This window comes from Agelaius phoeniceus, chromosome 13 (genome assembly GCF_051311805.1).
Source record: "Agelaius phoeniceus isolate bAgePho1 chromosome 13, bAgePho1.hap1, whole genome shotgun sequence".
In the NCBI taxonomy this organism is placed as follows: domain Eukaryota; kingdom Metazoa; phylum Chordata; class Aves; order Passeriformes; family Icteridae; genus Agelaius; species Agelaius phoeniceus.
The window spans coordinates 1,459,034-1,479,157 of record NC_135277.1 but is presented as its reverse complement, the minus strand read 5'-3'; the positions used below and the strand labels follow the sequence as shown (position 1 = coordinate 1,479,157).

Sequence of the window (20,124 nt, the reverse complement as noted above, 5' to 3'; positions counted from 1 at the left end):
GTCAGGAGCTGTGCAGAGCCACAAGGGCCCCCCGATCCCCCTTTGCTCCAGGCTGAGCCCCTTTCCAGCTCCCTCAGCCTCTCCTGGGGCTCCAGCCCCTTCCCAACTCCGTTCCCCTCCCTGGACAGACTCCAGCCCCTCAGTGTCCTTCCCGAACAGAGGGGCCCAGACCGGGGGGGATTCCCGTTCAATTTTCGGGCCGCTGTCCCGCTCTGTTCCCGGGACCATTCCCTCTCCATGCCCAGGTGATTCCCCGGGCAATTCCTGCCCCATTCCCGGGCCCATTCCCGCTCCGTCCCCGCTCGGTTCCCGCCCCCGGGCGGCGCAGGCGCGCTGCGGGCGCAGGCGCGGAGCCCCGCGGGATGCGGGCGCTGCTGCGGCGGCTGCACGGCGCGGCCGTGGCGCTGCTGCTGTGGCGGGGCCGGGCTCCGTCCCCGGCCCGGCCCGCCGCCTCCGAGGTGCTGAGCCAGCACCTGCGGCAGCGCCGCCTGCCCCACTGGACCTCGTTCTGCGTCAAGTACAGCGCGGTGCACAACGACCAGTTCGGCCTCTCGCACTTCAACTGGCCCGTGGACGGCGCCAACTACCTGGTGCTGCGCACCGGCTGCTTCCCCTTCATCAAGTACCACTGCTCCCGTGCCGCTCCGCAGGACCTGGCGCTGCAGGACGCCTTCTTCACCGCCCTCAAGGTGCTCAACGCCGGTGAGTCCGGCCCGGAGCGGCGCCCTGAGGGCGGCGGCCTGAGGGGGACGGGACCGCGGCTCGGACTGGGCAGCTCCGCTCCCTCTCCGTCTCCTTTTGCTTCTCTTTGTCGCTCCTCCTCACCGTCTCCTCTCTTTCCCCTGTCCCTCACTTTCTCCTCTCTTTCCCCTGTCTCTCACCTTCTCCTCTCTTTCCCCTGTCCCTCACTTTCTCCTCTCTTTCCCCTGTCTCTCACTTTCTCCGCTCTTTCCCCTGTCCCTCACTTTCTCCTCTCTTTCCCCGTTTCTCTCTTTCTCTCCTGTCCCCTCTTTTTCTCCTTTCCCTTCTCCTCCGTCTCTTTCCCCCTCGCCCTTTCTCCTTACTCCTCTCCTCTCTCTCCCTCTCTCCTTTACCTTCTCTCCTCCTGCCCTTTCTCCGTTCCCTCTCCTCCTTTCCCTCTCGGCCCAGGAGTTCGGAGCCGTGTGCTCCGGCAGGGCAGAGCCCTAACTCGGCCCTGTCTGTCGGGGCTCAGGCCGGGCCGGTGTTGCTCTGGCCGCTGTGACGGGCACAGATCGCCCTGCTGGGATTCACGCCGCTCTCTCTCGCCTTTGGCAGGGAGCGTTTTCCAGCTGAAATCCGCCTGCCGGGGAGGAACTTTTGTCCTCTGAGCAATTCTGGAGCGCAACTCTTTCAGGCAATGTCTGGCGCAGGAATGGTCAGCCTGCTTGGATCCTAACGTGCTGCCGGAATAGAAATCCTTGTAATAAAAAGGCTTTATCAGCACCTTATTAATATAAAAGTAGATATAGTTAAGTTTTGAAGTATATTATTCCAGAATTTTGGCTGCAGATCCAATGCTTATTTGAACACCACCATGGACAGTGCCAGTGCCATAATATTTCATGCATTCTTTATTTTCGTGTTTAATTTTTTAAAATTTCCTTTTCTCCGCAAGCCTTCAGTGAGTTTTTCAAAACATGTCTGCTGCTCTTAATTTTCTGACCTTTCTAGGCTGATGTAGTGAGAAAATATAATCAAAAAGATTGATTTCTTAATAACTCCTTTAAATCTGACTTTCTTTTTCCCTGCACCCAGTCACACCTTTGTTTTTCTCACAACTACCCTTCATGTTTCATATTTAAATGATTGGAAAACATGATTAAAAAGGCAATTTATTTCCCTCAGAATCCTGCTTATGCACCTAGCTTCAAGCATGTTAAATTTGGTGTTTCTGAACTCAGGGCCTAAATCCAGCTCTGTTTTTTCCTCTGTAACAAACAGAATATTGTCTGTAATAGATGGATAAATTGGCAAGGCTAAAACATGTCACTTTAAATATATATATATATATATATATATATATATATATATAAACCTTTTTGCCCATTGCAGTTCTGTTGGAGCTGGTGGTTTTGACTGCTGATCTGATTTTCCCCAGAGAAGCTTCATGTTGATCTATGGATTCACTGCCTATTTTTTAAATTTCTGCTTTGACATAGACTCCAATAACTTAAGTGGATATTCTGGGAGTTTGGGTTTAGTATTTGAAGATAAATATATATATTTAATCACTAGAAATCATGTATACATGGCAATGTTTCATTTCTTTCATGTTGTTCTCCTCCTGTTTTCTTTTTCTGATAATTCCTGCTTATTGCTGCTTCCTGCCTCGTGTCAACAGGAAAGGTGTTGAGCACTGACTGCTGCATTTAAATAAAGACAAAAGATTTCTAATGCAGCTTTTCCAGGGATACTTTCCCTCTCAGTTCATTTTGGAGCCCCCATTCCTCGCTCTGAATTTGCAGTTTGGATTTCACTCCGTGTGTGTATAATGTGTTTTTATCTCTCCTCAGGCATCCCAACTTTGCTGTATGGAATTGGCTCCTGGTTCTTTGCCCGTGTCACAGAGACTGTTCACACCAGCCATGGCCCAGTCACTATTTATTTTCTAAATAAAGAAGATGAAGGAGCCATGTACTGAACTGAATAGCTGTCCTCTGGTGGGTTCTGTGCTGCAAATATCTGCTGCCTTTGACTAAAAAAACCTAAAAAATTTGGTTTTTATACTGTGTTCTCATACTCAGTGTGCTGTTTCAGGAAGCTGCCTGGACATTTTGGTCGTGAGAGATTTATTTTTGCAGAGGTGTGAAGCTGAAGAATTAGAATTTCTGAGGGTGTGTCTGGAAGTCAGGGACTGGTGCTGCTGGACAAACTTGTGATCATTTCAAGAGCATTTTATCATTTATCAACTTAGAGAACTGAATTGTAGCCTGTGGGCAAGGAAACTGTGAATGCACTGACATTTCCAGAATGTCCCTGAAAAGATAAAGCTGCTCAGGTGTAGATCCTGTCTAGATATTTCATATTGAATTAATTGTCACAGGTGTAACTGTGTCTGAATAAATCCTTGGCACTGAGTGGTCACCATCACTTGGAAGAGCCTTTGGGGAGGAAAAACCCCATCTTAAAACAAGTGCAAAATGGCTGTATTACATCTCTTGAAATGATATTTAAATAAAATGTCCAAAATTCATTTGGTGCTGGTATCATTTGCAATTCTTGAGCTCCAGATGTGTGCTGTTCTTTTTCTTTTGATTGCTTTATAGGTAAGTACAAAATCTAAGTGATATAGAAGATTTAGCTCCCTGTGCTAATTCACAAATTGCTGGTATTTTTAATTAATGGGGAGAATGAGAAGAATACTACAAGAATATCTCAATTTTGGGATGCAAAATAACTGATTTCTCCAGTTGTAACCAAGCACAGCTTTAGGCACAAACAATGACAAAATGACTTCATATCAGTTGGAAACCTGGGCAAAAAAATAAAAAAAAGCTTTTGGGGAACTGTTTGGATAGTGGAAATCTGGAATTAATGGAAACTGGGAGACCTGTGCAGGATCTGCTGCTGGTGCTGGGATTTAGTGCCAGCAATTAATGCTGTCAGCTCCAAATCCAACAGCTGGTGAGGGAAGTTGGTCATTCCAGTTCTCATGGGTCAAAAAAGAAATGTGAAATGGGTAGGGGCTGGTTTGAAGGGTAATCCCTTTTCCTCAATAAATGATTGTCAGGCTATGACTACAGTATAATGTCATTTAAATACTTTTTAACTTCATTCCAGATAACAGAAGTGTTTCCCACTTAGTGAAGCAACACATGTGGCTTTTCTAAAAGCAGCACCAAACACCTTAATCAGAGAAGTGCTTGCACTGTTAAATTTTGGAGGATATTCTTGCCACAAGTTAAATGCCTGGAAGAAGCAGAGATGGCACTACCAGAGCCCTCGTTAATAAGAAAAATTGCAGTTAGCATTTTCCTCGAGCTGATTTTCACTGCAGCCCATAAGTTTAAAGTCAAACACTGCTCATTCACTGCCACAGAGCTCATCAATACCCGGCTGTAAAGGTTTAGGCTCAACACAAGGTTGATAAAATGGTTTTTAATTACCAGACCATAAATACAGCTCTTCACTGGAGCTGCAGCTCCTCTCCCTGCAGCTCGTTTGATTTCTGATAATGGGCACTGCTGACTTTGCTTACCTGTTTTCCAATAAGTGCAGCAGCAGCCCCTGGCCCTGCAGTGATGGGCAGGGCTCCTTGGAGAACATCCCTGACAAACTGCCCTATCGATTGCTGCAGTTCCGTGCTGCTTGCAGCATCAAACGGAGCCCTGAGCTCTTGTTCGATGATCTCACTGTGTAACAATTAAGCAAATGTAATATTTTCTTGTATTACATGAAAATCAATGGACCTCTTGCTCTTGGGAAGTTGATGGTGCTAAAGGATGAACTGGGAGATGTCTGAGGGCAGAGTGCAAATATGGGATGGCTCATTCCTTTCACGAAGGCTCGGGTGGGAGCTCTTGCACTTCTTCAGAGGGAAAATGAGCTGTTTGTAAGAGAGAACTTGAGTTATTAAATCATGAAACCATTTTCATGATGTGTGTCTGTACACCCAGCTGCTCGTTTTCAAAGGTGAGACGTTTCATCTGACTTTCACTCTTGTTTTCCTAGAAATACCAACTTCTTAGCCTCTATTTCTTACCACTCAGGTTTTGGCCTGAATGCAAGCTACTGAAGGCCAGGAAGATTTGTACCACCCCGTCTCAAAAAATTCTGCAGCACTCAGGAATAATTGATCCACAAAATGACCCTTTTGACTTCTGACAGATTTGATTTGCTCTGCCTCCCATTCAAAACGAAGTTCAGTTCCCCCTGCAAGCCTCGCCTTAATTATCTGTTTGCTGATGTTTAAATGAGGGAGGGATGACGTCCCAGAGCTTTGTTTCACCTCTCTTAACTACTCCAGAGGAACGAAACGCCGAGGATCAGGTGGCTCCTCCTTGTAGCACCTCTTTCAATAATAATGATCCTCGTGGGCACCTGAAGCTGCAGGAGCGGCGCTGTCACCCCTGAGCCGGGTCAGCGGGCTCGGGTGTCCCAGCCAAACTCTGCTGCTGTCACTTAATGGGAAATGCAGCTGCTCTGCTGAAAGATCAATGTCCAATAAAGGCCGCACAATCAAATCTTGTTGCAATGATTGAGGTGCTTAATTGCCTTTCAAAGATAAGGTGGTAATCAACACACGTTCAGCTGATCTTTTTTACCGCTTCAATTACACTCTAATGGCAGAGCCAGGGCAGGATCTTTAACTACTTATACTTATTAAATCTTACCTGGCTTCTGAAAAATTACTTAAGCCCTGCAATCGATAAAGCCCAGCTCTTAATTACTATATTTCACTTTTAGGCCTTTTTGTATGCTTGATAAATGTTTCACCTGAGACTCCACGGTGCTAATGAGTTACCCCAAGAAATGCCCTTATCTGCTGCTGTCTCCAAATTGTGCTTAAACATTGGTGGGTTTGTTTGTTTTCCTGAAGTTTTGGGGCTGCTGATGCAAACGTTTGTTTTATTTAAATATTTTTAGATTTAATATCACTCTTTTTATCACCAGTTGATGAACTAGTTGCAGGTGGACCCAGTACAACACAAAGTTCTTAACTTTTTTTCCCTACTGTAAATTAATGCTGGATTTAAAGATTGGATTGGAACTCCTAAATATTTATGAATAGTACTCTCATATTGCCTGAAAAATCAGTTTTGGTGCTCTTTTCCTGCTCCCCTCTTTCCCTGGAGCAATATCCAGAGCTTTTCTCCTGCTGACCTTCCATTGACTTGGGCAGAATTTAAATCTGTCCTCACCTTACCTTGTGTGTTGACCTAAATCTCCTCACAAACCATAATTAGAGATCTCCCTGATGTATGTTGTTATTATTGAATGAAATTTAGGTATTTTTTAATAGTTGAATGCCCTTAGGCCTCTGGTTCAGAGCAACTTTTCCTGAAACAAAGGGGATTTTGCTTCATGTATTATTTACTGTGGCCATTTAATTTATATTGGCTTTTGCTGTAACCCCTTAATCATGTTCACTACAGAAAAGTGAGTTAATAAGTCTAAGAGTTGTCTTGATTTCTTTCCCTATTTCTGGAAATGGAAGTCATGATTTAAATTTTGGGCAGTATTTTTCAGTTTAAGTACACCTAAGAACAAGTGGCAGCTTCTGCACTGCAGCCAGGGAATATAGAATAAAAGGGTCACTAATCTATTGCAAGTTTGCTTGAAAGATTTATATGATTTCTAGAAAAGAATAAGATGTTGGTTTTGTATTTAAGTCCTAAAAAGTCGAATACAAACAACTTAGAGGGATTTTGAAAGTAATTGCATCACTTTAAGCACAGTTTATGAGCCCTGTTGTAGTTCATTATAAACCCAATTTATTTCTTGCAGTGATATTAATAATCCTAATAGAATTAAAAGTGGAAAACATGATTAAAAGCAATCCTTCAGACAAAACCCCTTGATCAAGGGAACTTTCAAGTTTAAAATGTAAATATCAGATTAGAACACTGATTTTTGAACAAGATTACAAAGTCAAACCTGGTTTTTTTTCCTTCAAAGAAGAAATGCCATTAGATATGATTGTTACATGCTCAGTGATTCATGGGCCTGCTTATGTACTTTGTGAGATATGAATAATTTAGGAAGAAAAATCACAATAATTTTGTTGTTACTCAAGAATTTATAGGTTGACAGAAAAACAATTATGCAGCCCCTGGAGCTGGTCTGAAGGGGTGCAGGAGCATCATTAACCACACACAGCCCAACTGCTGGGGTTACCTTGTCACTGTGCATCACACAATCTGCTTGTTTGCAAAAGTTATTCATAATTTAGAGCAAAAACTAAATATTTACTCATTTAGCATAAATCAAGTTTACTGTTGTTATGTTCTCTTTCAGTCCAAGGTGGGTTTGCTGTTTCAAAAGTTATTCATAATTTAAAGCAAAAACTAAACATTTACTAATTTAGCGTAAATTAAGTTCACTTTAGTGATGTTTCCTTTCAGTCTGAGTTGGGTTTACTGTGAAAAAAGAGCTTTAAAAGATCTGCTTGAGGCCAGTGAGTTTCCCTGTGAACTGAAAATAAGATGATTTCCTGATATTTGGGTCCCAGGCAATCCTGTTGTATTCCAGAGAAACTGCAGAGTGCCTGGAGGGGCAGTGGGAGCTGGGTGGAAGCTTGAATGCCGTTTTTAAGGAATCTGAATTTATCCATGGTGCACTTGGTGAGTGTTTCCAGGAGATGCCTTTCAGGGAGGAATATCTTTAGAAAGCCTGGACACTGCTGACCTATTTTTCACCAGCCTGAGGGGATTTAGTTTGCTGCACTCACAGGCAATTGTAAGGGGAAAAAAAGTGAATTTCACCATGATATGTTATTTATCAACATAAAAGTTAGATATTTCTATCTTTCCAAAAAGACAGGAAAATGTGTGTTCCTAAAACAACCATCAGGTGCCATTTTCTCTAGGAAACTGAGGATTTGTCCTTTGTTATTTATAATTGCAGCCTGGAAACTGGTGCAGGGAGGAAGCAGGGATGATAAATTGAATTTGGTGAACCAAGGGCTGGCAGAGAGATCCTGATTCCTCCAGGTGTGTTTTATACTCAGTGTCTGAATTACAGGTAAGGTGGCACAGCACTGGTAATAACAGTATCCCAAAATATTTTCACAGTTAAATGGGAATTATTTGGCCTGTTACATAATAAATACACATTATTCCTAGGTAATACATTATCTACATATTACTTCTATTATATATTATATTATTTTTATTATAATATGATATATTTTGTTATATTATTATAACATTAAATAAGTATATTATTTATATTATAGATATTATTTTATTATACCATATATTTTATTACAATATAATATTATAATATTATATATTATGTTATATATATATATATAAATATATAAAAAAAAATATATATATAAAAAATATATATAAAATTATTCCTAGGACATAGCTGGAAAAATTCTAGTAATAATGAGATTATTGGAGATGCTGCTGAGTAGGATCCAGAATGAAATCAGCATTTTCTGCCTCTATCCTTCCTGTGCCTCCTTTTATCCAAAGGGATGAGTGCAGGACTGGAGGAATTGGGAATCCTGATCTTGACTTTAATTCACTGCTGGGCATTTTCACCCATCCCACACCTGAGAATGAGCTCCCACCTCCCTCCTGAGGCCAGGAAAAGCTGAATCCCCATCCTGGCACTGCAATATTCAGGGGAATATTCAGCTCTTGTTTTCCTCCCTCTTCTTTTCACAGAGTTCTGCTGGAGGGACCCAAAACTCCATTACAGGGTGTTTGTGACTGAGCAAAAATAGAAAATTTCTTGTGCTGGGCAACTTCCTCTGCAGTAGGAATTAACCAAGCAGAAACTTCTTTCCTTACTTTTGGGGTAAATTATCCTGCTAAGCAAATCCCTGGGAGACAGCATTTTCCCATCCTCACGGAGGCTCCTGTGAGATTGTAATGATTTTTCTCCTCGCCGTGTCAGCATTCTGGCAATAAATATTTATTTCCTGGCGTGGGCAGCTCGGGCTGCTCCCGGCGCTCTCCGGCGGCGCTGGAAAGCAGCAGAGAGCAGCAGCACACTGCGAGTGGCAGCTGCTGGCAGCCACCGAGGGAGCCTCTCCCCCCTCACAAACAAAAACCTGAATTTAGGGAGCTCGTGGGCCTCACCATCCTGCAATTCAAGCGCTGACACCTCGTTCCTTTGCGGATTTGGGGTGGTGTTCCCTTGGGGGGGAACAATCACCCTTGGGGGTGAACAATCATTTCGGAGATGTGGTCATAAATGTTGTGTTGTGTGCATTTTGGTGGGGAAAATCAGGGGTTTAATTATTTAAATTATTTTTTTTAATGAAGATTCTGGAATCCTTGTAGTGGGAACTTGAACTTTTTTAAGGGCAGAGTCTTGGGCTACCCAAATGCAGAACTTCAAGAATATTTTATATTAAAAAAATCAAGGATTGTGTTCTCACAACAGCAATTTCCCCCACCATTAAAGAATAATATATAAAAATAAATGTTGGTGACATCTCATAGCAAAACTTCTGCAACATGATAAAACAAATATCAATTATTTGCTTCAAATGGCGCATTTCAAATGAAAATTTCTGATTAAACTTGGGTTTTAAAGAAGTCTGTGGCAAAACCAAACCTGTACCAATAAATATATGCTCAATGTGCTGTACTTCTTAAGATATAAAAACCCTTCAAGTTTGATTACACAAATCGGAATGGGGGATTAAGGTTGTGATTAGCCCTGGAAAATCGACGTAATATTTATGCAAATTTGGCAAATTGAGTTGGTTTTCCCCATAGTCTCATAAATGAAGAAGACATTTTAGAAAAATTGCAGGTCTATAGAAATTCCATCATTTTGTGTCCTATTCTTTAAAATTTAATAGAAAATGACTCTGATTGAAATGGAGCTGAGTGAGAGGTACACAGGGACTGCAGGTAAAAGGTTCATTTGAGCAGAAAGATGTCTGTGTGGGCACCACCAGTCCCTTAGATCCTTAGGAGCTGGGGCTCTATTAATTTTTAGTATAGGAACTAAATTATAAAGTTATTGAACAGAGAGAGAATTTATCTCTGTTAATGGCCATTGAATTTTTTTTTTCCTAAAGCTCAAACAAAGTAGAATCCGAATATGAAGAAGCTTGAAGATGTTTCAGGAATTAAATATACCTCCCATTCCCCCCCTGTAAATTGATAAAATAACTCAAATAGTCCAGTTTGTCAGAGATGATAATGTGAGAGAGTGTGATAAAATGCACGGATCAATAGCCCACAATTGAGATTAATGCTGTTCTCTTAAAAAAAAAAAAAAAAAAAAAAAGAAGTGGATTGTTTTATGCTGCAGAGCTGTGCGGAGCAGAGAGCTTTCCCTGTGACTTGTGGCAATGAAAAGCTTGTTTGAAAAGCTGAATTTGGGGTTTTGTGATGGCAGAGCTGTCAAAACATTTTTTTTTTTTTGTGGCTGAGGTGAACAGGGATTTTCTTCCATCAGGAAGATGGAAACTGTGGTTTGGACCGGGCTGGTTTCAGCTGCATCCCTGACAGACGGGGGGAACTCGGAGACAGCAGAATCGTACCTGGACATCAGCCCCGGAGAGCTGAACGTGGAGGAGCCGTGACACGTGTGACACTGTGTGACACTGTGTGACACTGTGTGACACTGCTGGCACAAGGGCCCCAGCCCTTCCCTGACTGCTCCTGCAGGCCTTGGGCTGGCCCAGGGCCCATTCCCAGTGCCCATTCCCAGTGCCCGTTCCCAGTGCTCCATGCACCCATTCCCAGAGCCCATTCCCTGTTCCCATTCCCAGAGCCTGTTCCCAGTGCCCATTCCCAGAGCCCATTCCCTGTTCCCATTCCCAGAGCCTGTTCCCAGAGCCCATTCCCAGTTTGCTCCGCAGGGACACCGAGGCAGGGATGGGCAGAGCCGGGCACGGAACTCCGGGCCCAGCTCTCAGCCAGCACCGCAATCCCTTTACCCGTGTCCCCGAGTGCCACACTGGGACATCCCCGGGCACTTCAGTGACTCCCCCAGCTCCCTGGGCAGGTTATGGCAACGCAGTTGGCACGGCGCGGAGTCTGAGTTTTTGTTCGCATTTGTGTTCGTGTTTGTGACGGGACAGCGGGAATCCCGGCCCGGCCCGGCCCGGCTGGATGTGCCATTTAACTGCGCTTTTCCTGTCAAAACACAAGGCACGGAAAGAGGAAAGCAATTACCGCGGAGCCGGGCCCGCCTCCTCCCGCCCATGGCGCCGCCTCCCCTTCCTCTTCCCCTTCCTCCTCCTCCTCCTCCTCCCGCTGCTGCCGCCGCACATCCCCTCCTCCCGGGGCTCCGTTTTGGTTCCGGGGCAGCGGCTCCTTCCTGCGGGAGGGCGGTGCAGGCTGTGCCCGGCCCGGCCCGGCCCGGCTCGGCCCGGCGCGGCGGCCGCAGCATGTGAGCCCGCGGGGCGGGGATGCTCTGGCTGCTCTGCGGCCCCTGCGGCGCCATGGACAGCCAGGCGCTCGTCATCCGCATCAAGATCCCCGACGGAGCCGCCGTGGACTGGACCGTGCACTCCGCGCCCCAGCTGCTCTTCAGGGATGTGCTGGTGAGTGAGTCCGGCCGGCACCGGGACCCCCGAGCCGGGCCGGGGGATGGCACCGGGACCCCCGAGCCGGGCCGGGGGATGGCACCGGGACCCCCGAGCCAGCTGAGGGGATGGCACCGGGACCTCCGAGCCAGCTGAGGGGATGGCACCGGGACCCCCGTGCCGGCCATCAGGAGATGCCACCATGCCCCGCTCCGTGCGCCCAGGGTGTCCGAATCCCTCCCTGGGTGGCAGGAGGTGTTTTTGGGGTGTGTTTTGGCGGAACGTTTAACGGGAGAGTGGTTTTTGTCCGTCCCGGGCCAGCGCCGGCGTTGCGAGGTTTCGGGAGGATCCTGCAGGTGCCAGGCAGGGGCATCGTGCCCCGGTTTGGGCTGGAGGGAACCTCTGGAGTCCCCAAATCCGGGGACACCTCCGGGTCAGGGACACCTCCGGGTCAGGGCATTCCCTCCTCCGTGCTTGGGAAGGAATTCCCTGATCAGGAGAAGTGTGGGCTCTGCGCCGGGGCTGGGGCCGCAGCTGCTCGTGTGGCGTGTCCCCTCCCGGGCTGGGGCTCTGCTCTGCCTCCTGGCCCTCAGCCCCTTCCTTCCCTGCTGTGGCTTTGTGTCCGTCTGCACACAAGGACGCTCTGCTTGCTCAGAAATGGGAGTGAGTGTTTGTCCTGCTCAGAAATGGGAGTGTTTGTGTATCCCCCTCAGAAATGGGAGTGGGTGTTTATTGTTTATCCCACACAGAAATGGGAATTTGTCCCACACAGAAATGGGAGTGGGTGTTTGTGTATCCCCCTCAGAAACGGGAGTGGGTGTTTATTGTGTATGCCACTCAGAAATGGGGTTGGGTTTTTATCCCCCTCAGAAATGGGAGTGGGTGTTTATTGTTTAAACCACTCAGAAATGGGGTTGGGTTTTTATCCCACTCCCCCCCAGCTGTGTCCTTAGCCCAAGGAGCAGCTCAGGGTGCGGGTGGTGCTTTTTGCAGCCTGCCCTCACCTCTCCTCCCCGGGACTCTGTGCCCCCATTTCTCTAAAGAAAACCTTCCCATATCACCCCTCAGGTGCATGTTCAGTTTTTACTTCTGTTATTAACTCTGGAGAGAGATTTTGCAGGTGTCTTTCAGGAGGTTGATCCTGTGGAAAGGACATGTGGGGATGGAGGGCTGGGTTGCTGGAAGGTGCTCAGTGTTGGTTGCAGAGCTAACTGGAAGGGATGACAGAAATCCCAACTGTCCTTTTCCCAACATTTACCATTATTCGTGACTTTCTGTAGATGGAGGAGTGGGAGCAGCAGCACCTTTGACAAACCAGGGAGGTTTTTGGGAGGGGCAGTTTCCCCTTGGTGGTTGGGCCCCTCTGTGCCCTCAAACAAAAGTGGAGCAAGTGAGTCTGGTTTTATCCAACTCTGCTTCATGTTTTCATTCGGTTTTTTTGGGGTTTTTTTCCCCAAACTAAAGTGAAATTACCCCTGATTCTTGGATTCTCCTTTGCATTCCTAGAATTATTGTGAATTCAGGTTGGCTATTTAACAGTAGGTAGAGACACTGTGGCCAGTGGGTGAGAGGATCTGGAGCAGGCTGCTGTTCTTGTCCTGTCACACCTGTGGGCCTGATGAGAATTTCATTTATCCCCTGTCAGGCTGCTGCAGTCAGGTGTTGGTGGTTGTGTTTCAGGAGGTGCCACCACAGCATTCACCTGGACTTAATTGGTGAGATAAATACAGGAATGAAATGAAATAAATTAAAATAAAATAAATAAGGCTCCAATCCACTCAGGAGTGGTGGGTCAGATAAATACAGGAATTAAATGAAATAAATTAAATATAAAATAAAATAAATAAGGCTCCAATCCACTGAGGAGTGCTGGGTGTGTGGGGGGCAGGAGTGGGGCTGCCCCTGCTCTGTGCCCTCAGGGTGATTGGCCTGGCAGGAGCTCCAGGGCCTTTCAGGAGTTCAATTGCTGCAGGAGCAGTCAGAGAGCCCGGGGAGATCCAGGGTTCCCTGTTGATCACTGGGGAGCAGCATCAATCCAGGGGTGTCCCCCGGGAGTGCCCGCGCATTTCTCAGGCTCTGAGCGATCCCTGTGGGGCTGCCTGGGGCTCCCCAGCTCCATCCCATCCCTGTGCCCCTGTCCCGAGGGGGTTTTGGGGACTTTCTGTCCTGCTGGAGCTGCAGAGCCACATTTGGGACCAGCCCCCAGCCAGGGGCACGTCCCAGAACTTGCACCCATGAGAGCTGATTTAGGCTCCTCTTCCTTCAAGGTGGGTCCCAGGGGCTGCTCTGTGTTCAGAAAGCCCCATGAAATTATCTTTGAGGGTTTATTTTATATTTTCAGGTGATTTTTAAGCTGATTTTTGTTGATTTTGCTTCCCAGCGGGTGTAGCCTTGCAGCACTTCAGGCTGGTGAAATTATTCTTACTATTTTGTATTTTCAGGTGGTTTTTAAGCTAATTCTTATTAATTTTGCCTCTCATTGAGTGCAGCATTTCAGGCTGGTGTGCAGGTTTATTTCCATCCCCATTTTCAGAGCTGTTCTTCACGGTGTCACTTGAAATAAGTTCTGTGTGTGTCAACTCTGCAGGCCTGTGAGTTTCCAGTAAATAGCTTTATTTTTAAGGCCCCACTAAATGAATTACAATAAGCTTATTTTTTTTTTTTTCCCTCAAGCTGTCTGCATTCCTCCTGTCAGTGGTATTTAAGCACTTGGTGTTAATTCTGGGTAACTTCACATTGTCATAGTGAGATAAAACAAATTTAATTGGAATGTGAGAGCTGTGGCTTCAATATTTACCCTGGCATTTGAGCAGAGTTTCACATTTTCTGCTTTCTCACCCATGCTCCTCCAGAGAACAGATTTGGTTTTGCAGTTCCTCTTGCACCTGCTGTTCCCTGATTTTTCTCCTCATTTTTAGGGGCTTTTGAGTTCTGTATCCCTTACATAAACTCACTTCAGTAAGTGGGTTGTATTTTATTATAAAATAAATATTATATTATGTTGCATATATTATGTTGCATATATTATATTATATTATATTATATTATATTAACCTGCCTCCAAGTGGGAGTATTTCATTGCTCATGATCTCTGTTGTGATAGCAGAAAATCCCCTGTGCACGTGTAATCCTTTGAAATTTGGAATAATCCTTTAATCCTGGGTCAGCCCCAGGTCTGGGGGTTGGAAGTGGGGTGGAGCTGCTGCAGACACTTTGGGAATTTCGCCCTGATGGGATTTCCCTGCCTCCATGCCCTGGTTTCTCTCAGATGCACTCATTTAATGGAATTATTGAGAGCTGGGCAGAGCTTTGGGGGCTGTTGGTGCTTATTTAGTGCAAGACTTTGGGGTGTGTAATTCACTTATTGATTATTACTTGATTCTTAATTACTTTTTGATTATTACTTACTATTAAAGAAGTCTCAATACACAGAAAAAGTTATGCAGATAAGATAAAAATAAGGTAAAAATAAGATTTTTTAAAAAAAATTATTTCAGAGCTTTGGGATATTTGGAGTTTTCCAAGCAGAATTTTGGGTTCTCAGAGCCGCCTCTGAAGCTTCCACACCCCCTTAAATGCAATTTTTTAACAATTTTTAAAACCAATTTCTTAGAAGCATCTGTGTGCCTGCCCATAGATGAACATTGACAAGGGGCTTAAATCTAACACAGTTAAAGTGCATTTGCTGAGGAATTTCCAATGCTTAAATGAATGGATTTAGAAATGATGAGTACAGTTTTCTGTGTAGGCAAGACTGATTTATTATTAGAAATCGTGGCTTTTGACAGAGGCTGGTAAACGCTGGAGAATGGAAGAATTTTTATCAACATGGAAATATTTTGGTGGGGTTTTTTTTTCTTATTTTTTTGCCTCTGCAAATTTACAATTCCACAATTAAGCCACACTGCACATTTCTGGTGTGCAGTTAATAGTTTGAATCGCATTTCTTGATTTATTTTCACATCGAAGACACCGCCAGAAAGTTTTGTATTTATTACTTGCTTCAGTTGGCTCTGTGGAAATCCTGTGCTGCTTTCACATATTATTAATTACGCCTCCGTGCCACAGAATCTTTAATTTCATCCTTTGAGATGAAAAATGGGGAGAGCAGGAGTGGCAGGACACCAGTGCAGCTTTGGCAGGGGGTGCTGAGCGCCCTGAGAGGCTCCAGTGGCTGTGCTGCCATAAATCCTGGGCTCCATTCATTCCCAAAAGTTCATTTTTCCTGGCAGGAGGCACCAGGGAGGGGCAGAGCCACGCTGGGCCTTGGTGCTGTGATCCCCGAGGGGCTGGGGAATGATAAAAGCTGGGAAATGATAGAGGAGCTTCTCTGGTACCAGCAGGAAAAACCTGGGTGGGAGCAGGGATTGGAGCTGGAAGGGTTGGTGTGGTTTGGCTGGAAATAATGGGAAAAGGTGAAAAAAGATCAAAGCTCTTCTCTGGTCCCAACCAAAAAAAAAAAATTAAAAATCTGGGTTGGAAGTGGAAATTTTGGCTGAAAATGGTAAAAACTCTTCTTGGGTAGCAACAAAATAACCTGGGCTGGAGCAGGGATGTGGAGCTGGAAGTGTTGGTGTGGTTTGGCTGGAAAAATGGGAAAAGGTGAAAAGAAATCAAAGCTCTTCTCTGGTCCCAACAACAAAAAAAATAAAAAATCTGGGCTGGAGCAGGGGTTGGAAGTGGAAATTTTGGCTGAAAAATGGTAAAAACTCTTCTCTGGTGGCAGCAAAAAAATCTGGGTTGGAGAATGGATTGGAAGTGGAAATTTTGGCTGAAATCTGGTAAAAACTCTTCTTTGGTAGCAGCAAAAAAATCTGGGTTGGAGCAGGGGTTGGAAGTGGAAATTTTGGCTGAAAATGGTAAAAACTCTTCTTTGGTGGCAGCAAAATAATCTGGGTTGGAGCAGGGATGTGGAGCTGGAAATGTTGGGGTGGTTTGGCTGGGAAAATGGGAAAAGGTGAAAAAAAGATCAAAGCTCTTCTCTGGTCCCAACAACAACAACAACAAAAAAATCTGGGTTGGAAGTGGAAATTTTGGCTGAAATCTGGTAAAAACTCTTCTTTGGTAGCAGCAAAAAAATCTGGGTTGGAGCAGGGATTGGAGCTGGAAGTGTTGGTGGGATTTGGCTATAAAAAAAGAAATCCAAGTTCACTTTGGTACCTGTAAAACATCTGGGCTGTGTGGCTGGAGATGTTTTTGTGTTTGGTGTGGTGGAGCTGCCTCAGGTTCTGCCTCTGCCCCTTTGGGGGTTTCCAGTGAATTCCCCCCGGTATTTGAATGCATCTCCTGAGTTTTGGAGAAGTTCAAATCACAGCTGAGGCTGACAGAGCCCTCCAAACAGGAGAAAATGGGTTTTTTACAGAAAAAAAAAATAAAATAATAAAAATATAGCTCTTTCTATGGCTGGTTTTGTTCGGTTAGGTGCCCGTTTTTCTATAACCCAAGGGAAAAATGGATTTTTTTCACCTGCAGGAGCAGAGAGCACAGAGCTGTTTGCAATTAGGAGGGAATGATTTGGGAAGAAAAGAGGTTTTTTTCCTGGAGGTCTCGTGGAGGGGGAGGAGAAAAACATCACGAGGGGAGCAGATTTGTGTTGTGCCCTGAAAACTCCCTCATTTTGGGGCAGTGGGGAGGGGTTCCAGTGATTTATTGCAAATCAGGCTTTTCTCATTGGATATTTAATGAATTTTCCCTTATATTTTTAGGATGTCATTGGCCAAGTTTTGCCAGATGCAACGACCACAGCATTTGAGTGTAAGTGTGACTTTGGTCAGCCAATTCCTTTGTCATGTTGCTGGGCTGTAACTGAAATTAATAATTTTTATGTTATTCTTCTGATATTCTGATCCTATTTATTATTTTAAAATAAGTGATATTCATTATACGTCATGGTTAAATATTTATGCATTAATGCAACTTCAATAATGGCACTAAAGCAAGCAATATTTTATTATTTAATCACATCTGGAATATTTCCACACAGGAGCTTTAATTACCAGCCTGACCTTACCGTGCTCTTACTCCTCAGTGCAATTTTATTGCTCAAATTAAATGAAAAGTATAAACTACCTGTAGGTCTCAGTTTAAAATTGCAATCCTCCAATCCTCCCAGCAAGTATTTAGGCTAATATCAGTTCTTTAAACCCTGTTTATTTTTATTTTTGAAGGGGTTCCTGGGGGATTGTCCTATCTGGAGAACAATCAGCTGCAAAGGGGAGTGCCCCAGGGGACGAAATACTGAAAAATTGGAGTTTTCTTCCAAATGGAGCAGGCTCCTGATGATCCCTTTTAATTTTTATTATGTTTTTCCTTCTGTTTTCCTTTGAGATGAAAGGAAATGATAATTTTTATTATATTTTTCCTCTGTTTTCCTTTGGATGGAGGGTGAGGGGGGGACAGAGCAGACTTTAGATGGGGCCTTTCATTTTTGTAATTTTATTTTTATTTCTCCTCTTTTTGGAGCTTTGGGGCTCATTCTGCCTGTGGATAATCAAAGGAAATACTGATTTATGGTGCTTCCAGTCCTATTTAATGCTTTTTTTCTTTTCACACCTTGTGTTTTCCTTCCCAAAACAGATTTTTATTCCTGAACCTCTGCGTTTTTCCTGCCCTGCTTTTGAACACCAGCCCTGAGCTTTCCAGAGCCTTGCAATTTATGGGGTTTTTTTTTCACTTTATTTGGTGTTCTCTGGTGTTGACATGTGTGTGCCATCCCTGGCACGTCCCACTTGGGCTGTGTTTGAACTTCATGCTCCATCAGGGCGGCACCCACAGCAGCAGTGCCATGTGCAGGAGTCTCCTGGAAAATTCTGATTTTTGTTCTGCCTCCCAACATCTGCTCCTGTGCCTTCCCTGCGTGTCTCTAGTCTGTCATTTCCAGCTGCTGAGCCCATTTCCCTGCCACTTTACTGCCATCTCAAATATGTTATGGATATTGATGCTTTTCAAGGGGTTTTTTTTTCCCTTTTCCCCCCTGGATTTTCCTGCTTCAAGTTCAGTTCTCCATCGCTGCCTCAGGTGGGGGGAATTGTCTCATCAAAATCCCAGCTTTTTTTGTGGATTTGTCCCACAAAATCCCAGCTTTTTGTGGGTTTTATTTTGGTGTTCCCAGCCCCAGCATGGAAATTGAGATTCCCCCTGCTCTCCAGCCCCCAGTGCCAGCATCTGGGCCCTGAGCATCCTCCCAGCCCCGCATCCCCGTTCCTGCCTGGCTGCTGCAGATTTGGGGATTTCACTGCTCAGGGTTGATCTCCCATCTGCTGAGGATTCTTCTGAGGCTTCTTCCTCCATTTCAAATGGTGCTAAAAAATCCAGCCAGGACAGGGGGGTTTTTGTTTTTCGTTTGTGCTGAAAATCAGATTTGAGCGCTCTGGGCAAGGAGGGAAGGCTGGAAATCTTCCTGGGTCAGTTTTTGAGATGGTAAAGGAGCTCTGCTCAGGGTCAGGGCAGATTTTTCTTCTGGTTTTACTCTTTGCCTGATTAATTTAGATTAATTTTTATTTTTCTCTGCCTCTTCGTCCACATATTTTTAATTCCTTCTGTTTGTACCACCACCAGGAATTCTGCAGCTGGGAACTGAGTAAATTCCTCAATCATTTCAAAGGGATAATGTGGAATTTTTTTCTGAATATTTTGCTAGAATTTTCCCCCTTTTCTAAAATTTTTTAAATTTTTTAAATTTTTTTTTTATTTTTTTAATGGTCCCAGCTCAGTCTGTTCCCTCTCCCCAGACCTTTTATCCATGAATTCATCCCTCTCTGCTTTCCCTCTGATCCCTCTTGTGGATGTGTGCTGCTCCAGTAGCTCTCTGCCTGTTTTAAACTCCAATTTTGAGGTTTTTATGTTTTACTCCTCTTCATTGCTTTGGGGTTTGGTTTTTTTATTGGTTTGGTTTTTTGGGTTTTTTTTGTTTTTTTTTTTTTGGTTTTAGGGGGTTTTTTGATTTTGTTGTTTTGTTTTTGGGTTTTTTGTTTGTTTTTGTTGTTGTTGTTGTTTTTTGGTTTTTTGTTTTGTTTTGGTTTTTTTTTCATTATTACCTTTCGAGAGGCAGAATGAACAAAATCCTTTTCTCACACAATTTGAATTCCTTGGGTTGTTTTTCCCACCCCAGATTCTTGGTTTGGGTTTTTTTGGTTTTTTTTTTTTTCCCAGATTCTTGGATTTTATTTCCATAGATTCTTGGCAATTCCAGCCTGGGGAAGGCTTTAGGGAGGGAATTCCAGCCTGGGGAAGGCTTTAGGGAGGCAATTCCAGCTTGGGGAAGGCTTTAGGGAGGGAATTCCAGCTTGGGGAAGGTTTTAGGGAGGCAATTCCAGCCTGGGGAAGGTTTTAGGGAGGGAATTCCAGCTTGGGGAAGGCTTTAGGGAGGCAATTCCAGCTTGGGGAAGGTTTTAGGGAGGGGATTCCAGCCTGGGCAAGGTTTTAGGGAGGGAATTCCAGCCTGGGGAAGGTTTTAGGGAGGCAATTCCAGCCTGGGGAAGGTTTTAGGGAGGGAATTCCAGCCTGGGGAAGGTTTTAGGGAGGGAATTCCAGCTTGGGGAAGGTTTTAGGGAGGGAATTCCAGCCTGGGGAAGGTTTTAGGGAGGGAATTCCAGCCTGGGGAAGGTTTTAGGGAGGGAATTCCAGCCTGGGCAAGGTTTTAGGGAGGGAATTCCAGCTTGGGGAAGGTTTTAGGGAGGGAATTCCAGCCTGGGGAAGGTTTTAGGGAGGGAATTCCAGCTTGGGGAAGGTTTTAGGGAGGGAATTCCAGCTTGGGGAAGGTTTTAGGGAGGGAATTCCAGCCTGGGGAAGGTTTTAGGGAGGGAATTCCAGCTTGGGGAAGGTGCTCAGCTTCAGGAGAGGTTCTGGCACTAAACAAACCCTGCTGAGAGTGAAATTCTGAGCACTTTGTGCCCCTTCTAGGACAAAAATCCCAATTCTTGGTAATCAATATCTGG

General features: G+C 44.9%; 2 protein-coding genes across 7 annotated transcripts in view; both read left to right on the top strand.

Annotated features, from left to right (window-relative positions):
- The first annotated feature begins 327 nt into the window (after positions 1-327).
- On the top strand, positions 328-9,239 carry C13H15orf61 (chromosome 13 C15orf61 homolog). Of its 6 annotated transcripts, none has more exons than XR_013184207.1 (4): positions 328-689; positions 2,535-2,681; positions 7,588-7,704; positions 8,361-9,239. XR_013184207.1 is itself a non-coding variant. In XM_077185726.1 (3 exons), the coding sequence occupies exons 1-2, from the start codon at positions 363-365 to the stop codon at positions 2,631-2,633; spliced, it is 426 nt and encodes a 141-aa protein (XP_077041841.1). In that variant the 5' UTR covers positions 329-362; the 3' UTR covers positions 2,634-2,681; positions 2,779-3,214. The 6 variants fall into 6 exon arrangements, 3 of the variants coding, with proteins under 3 accessions (XP_077041841.1, XP_054498209.2, XP_054498208.2); XR_013184206.1 differs by having other exon boundaries at positions 330-702; positions 7,588-7,673; XR_013184205.1 differs by having other exon boundaries at positions 330-702.
- A 1,683-nt stretch (positions 9,240-10,922) lies between these two features.
- The window catches only part of MAP2K5 (mitogen-activated protein kinase kinase 5), a 120,037-nt gene continuing 110,835 nt past the window's right edge, over positions 10,923-20,124 (top strand). Inside the window, exons 1-2 of the mRNA XM_054641924.2 lie at positions 10,923-11,206; positions 16,894-16,942. Of these exons, the coding sequence (XP_054497899.1) occupies positions 11,072-11,206; positions 16,894-16,942 (184 nt within the window). The 5' untranslated portion in view covers positions 10,923-11,071. The remainder of the gene's footprint in view (positions 11,207-16,893; positions 16,943-20,124) is intronic.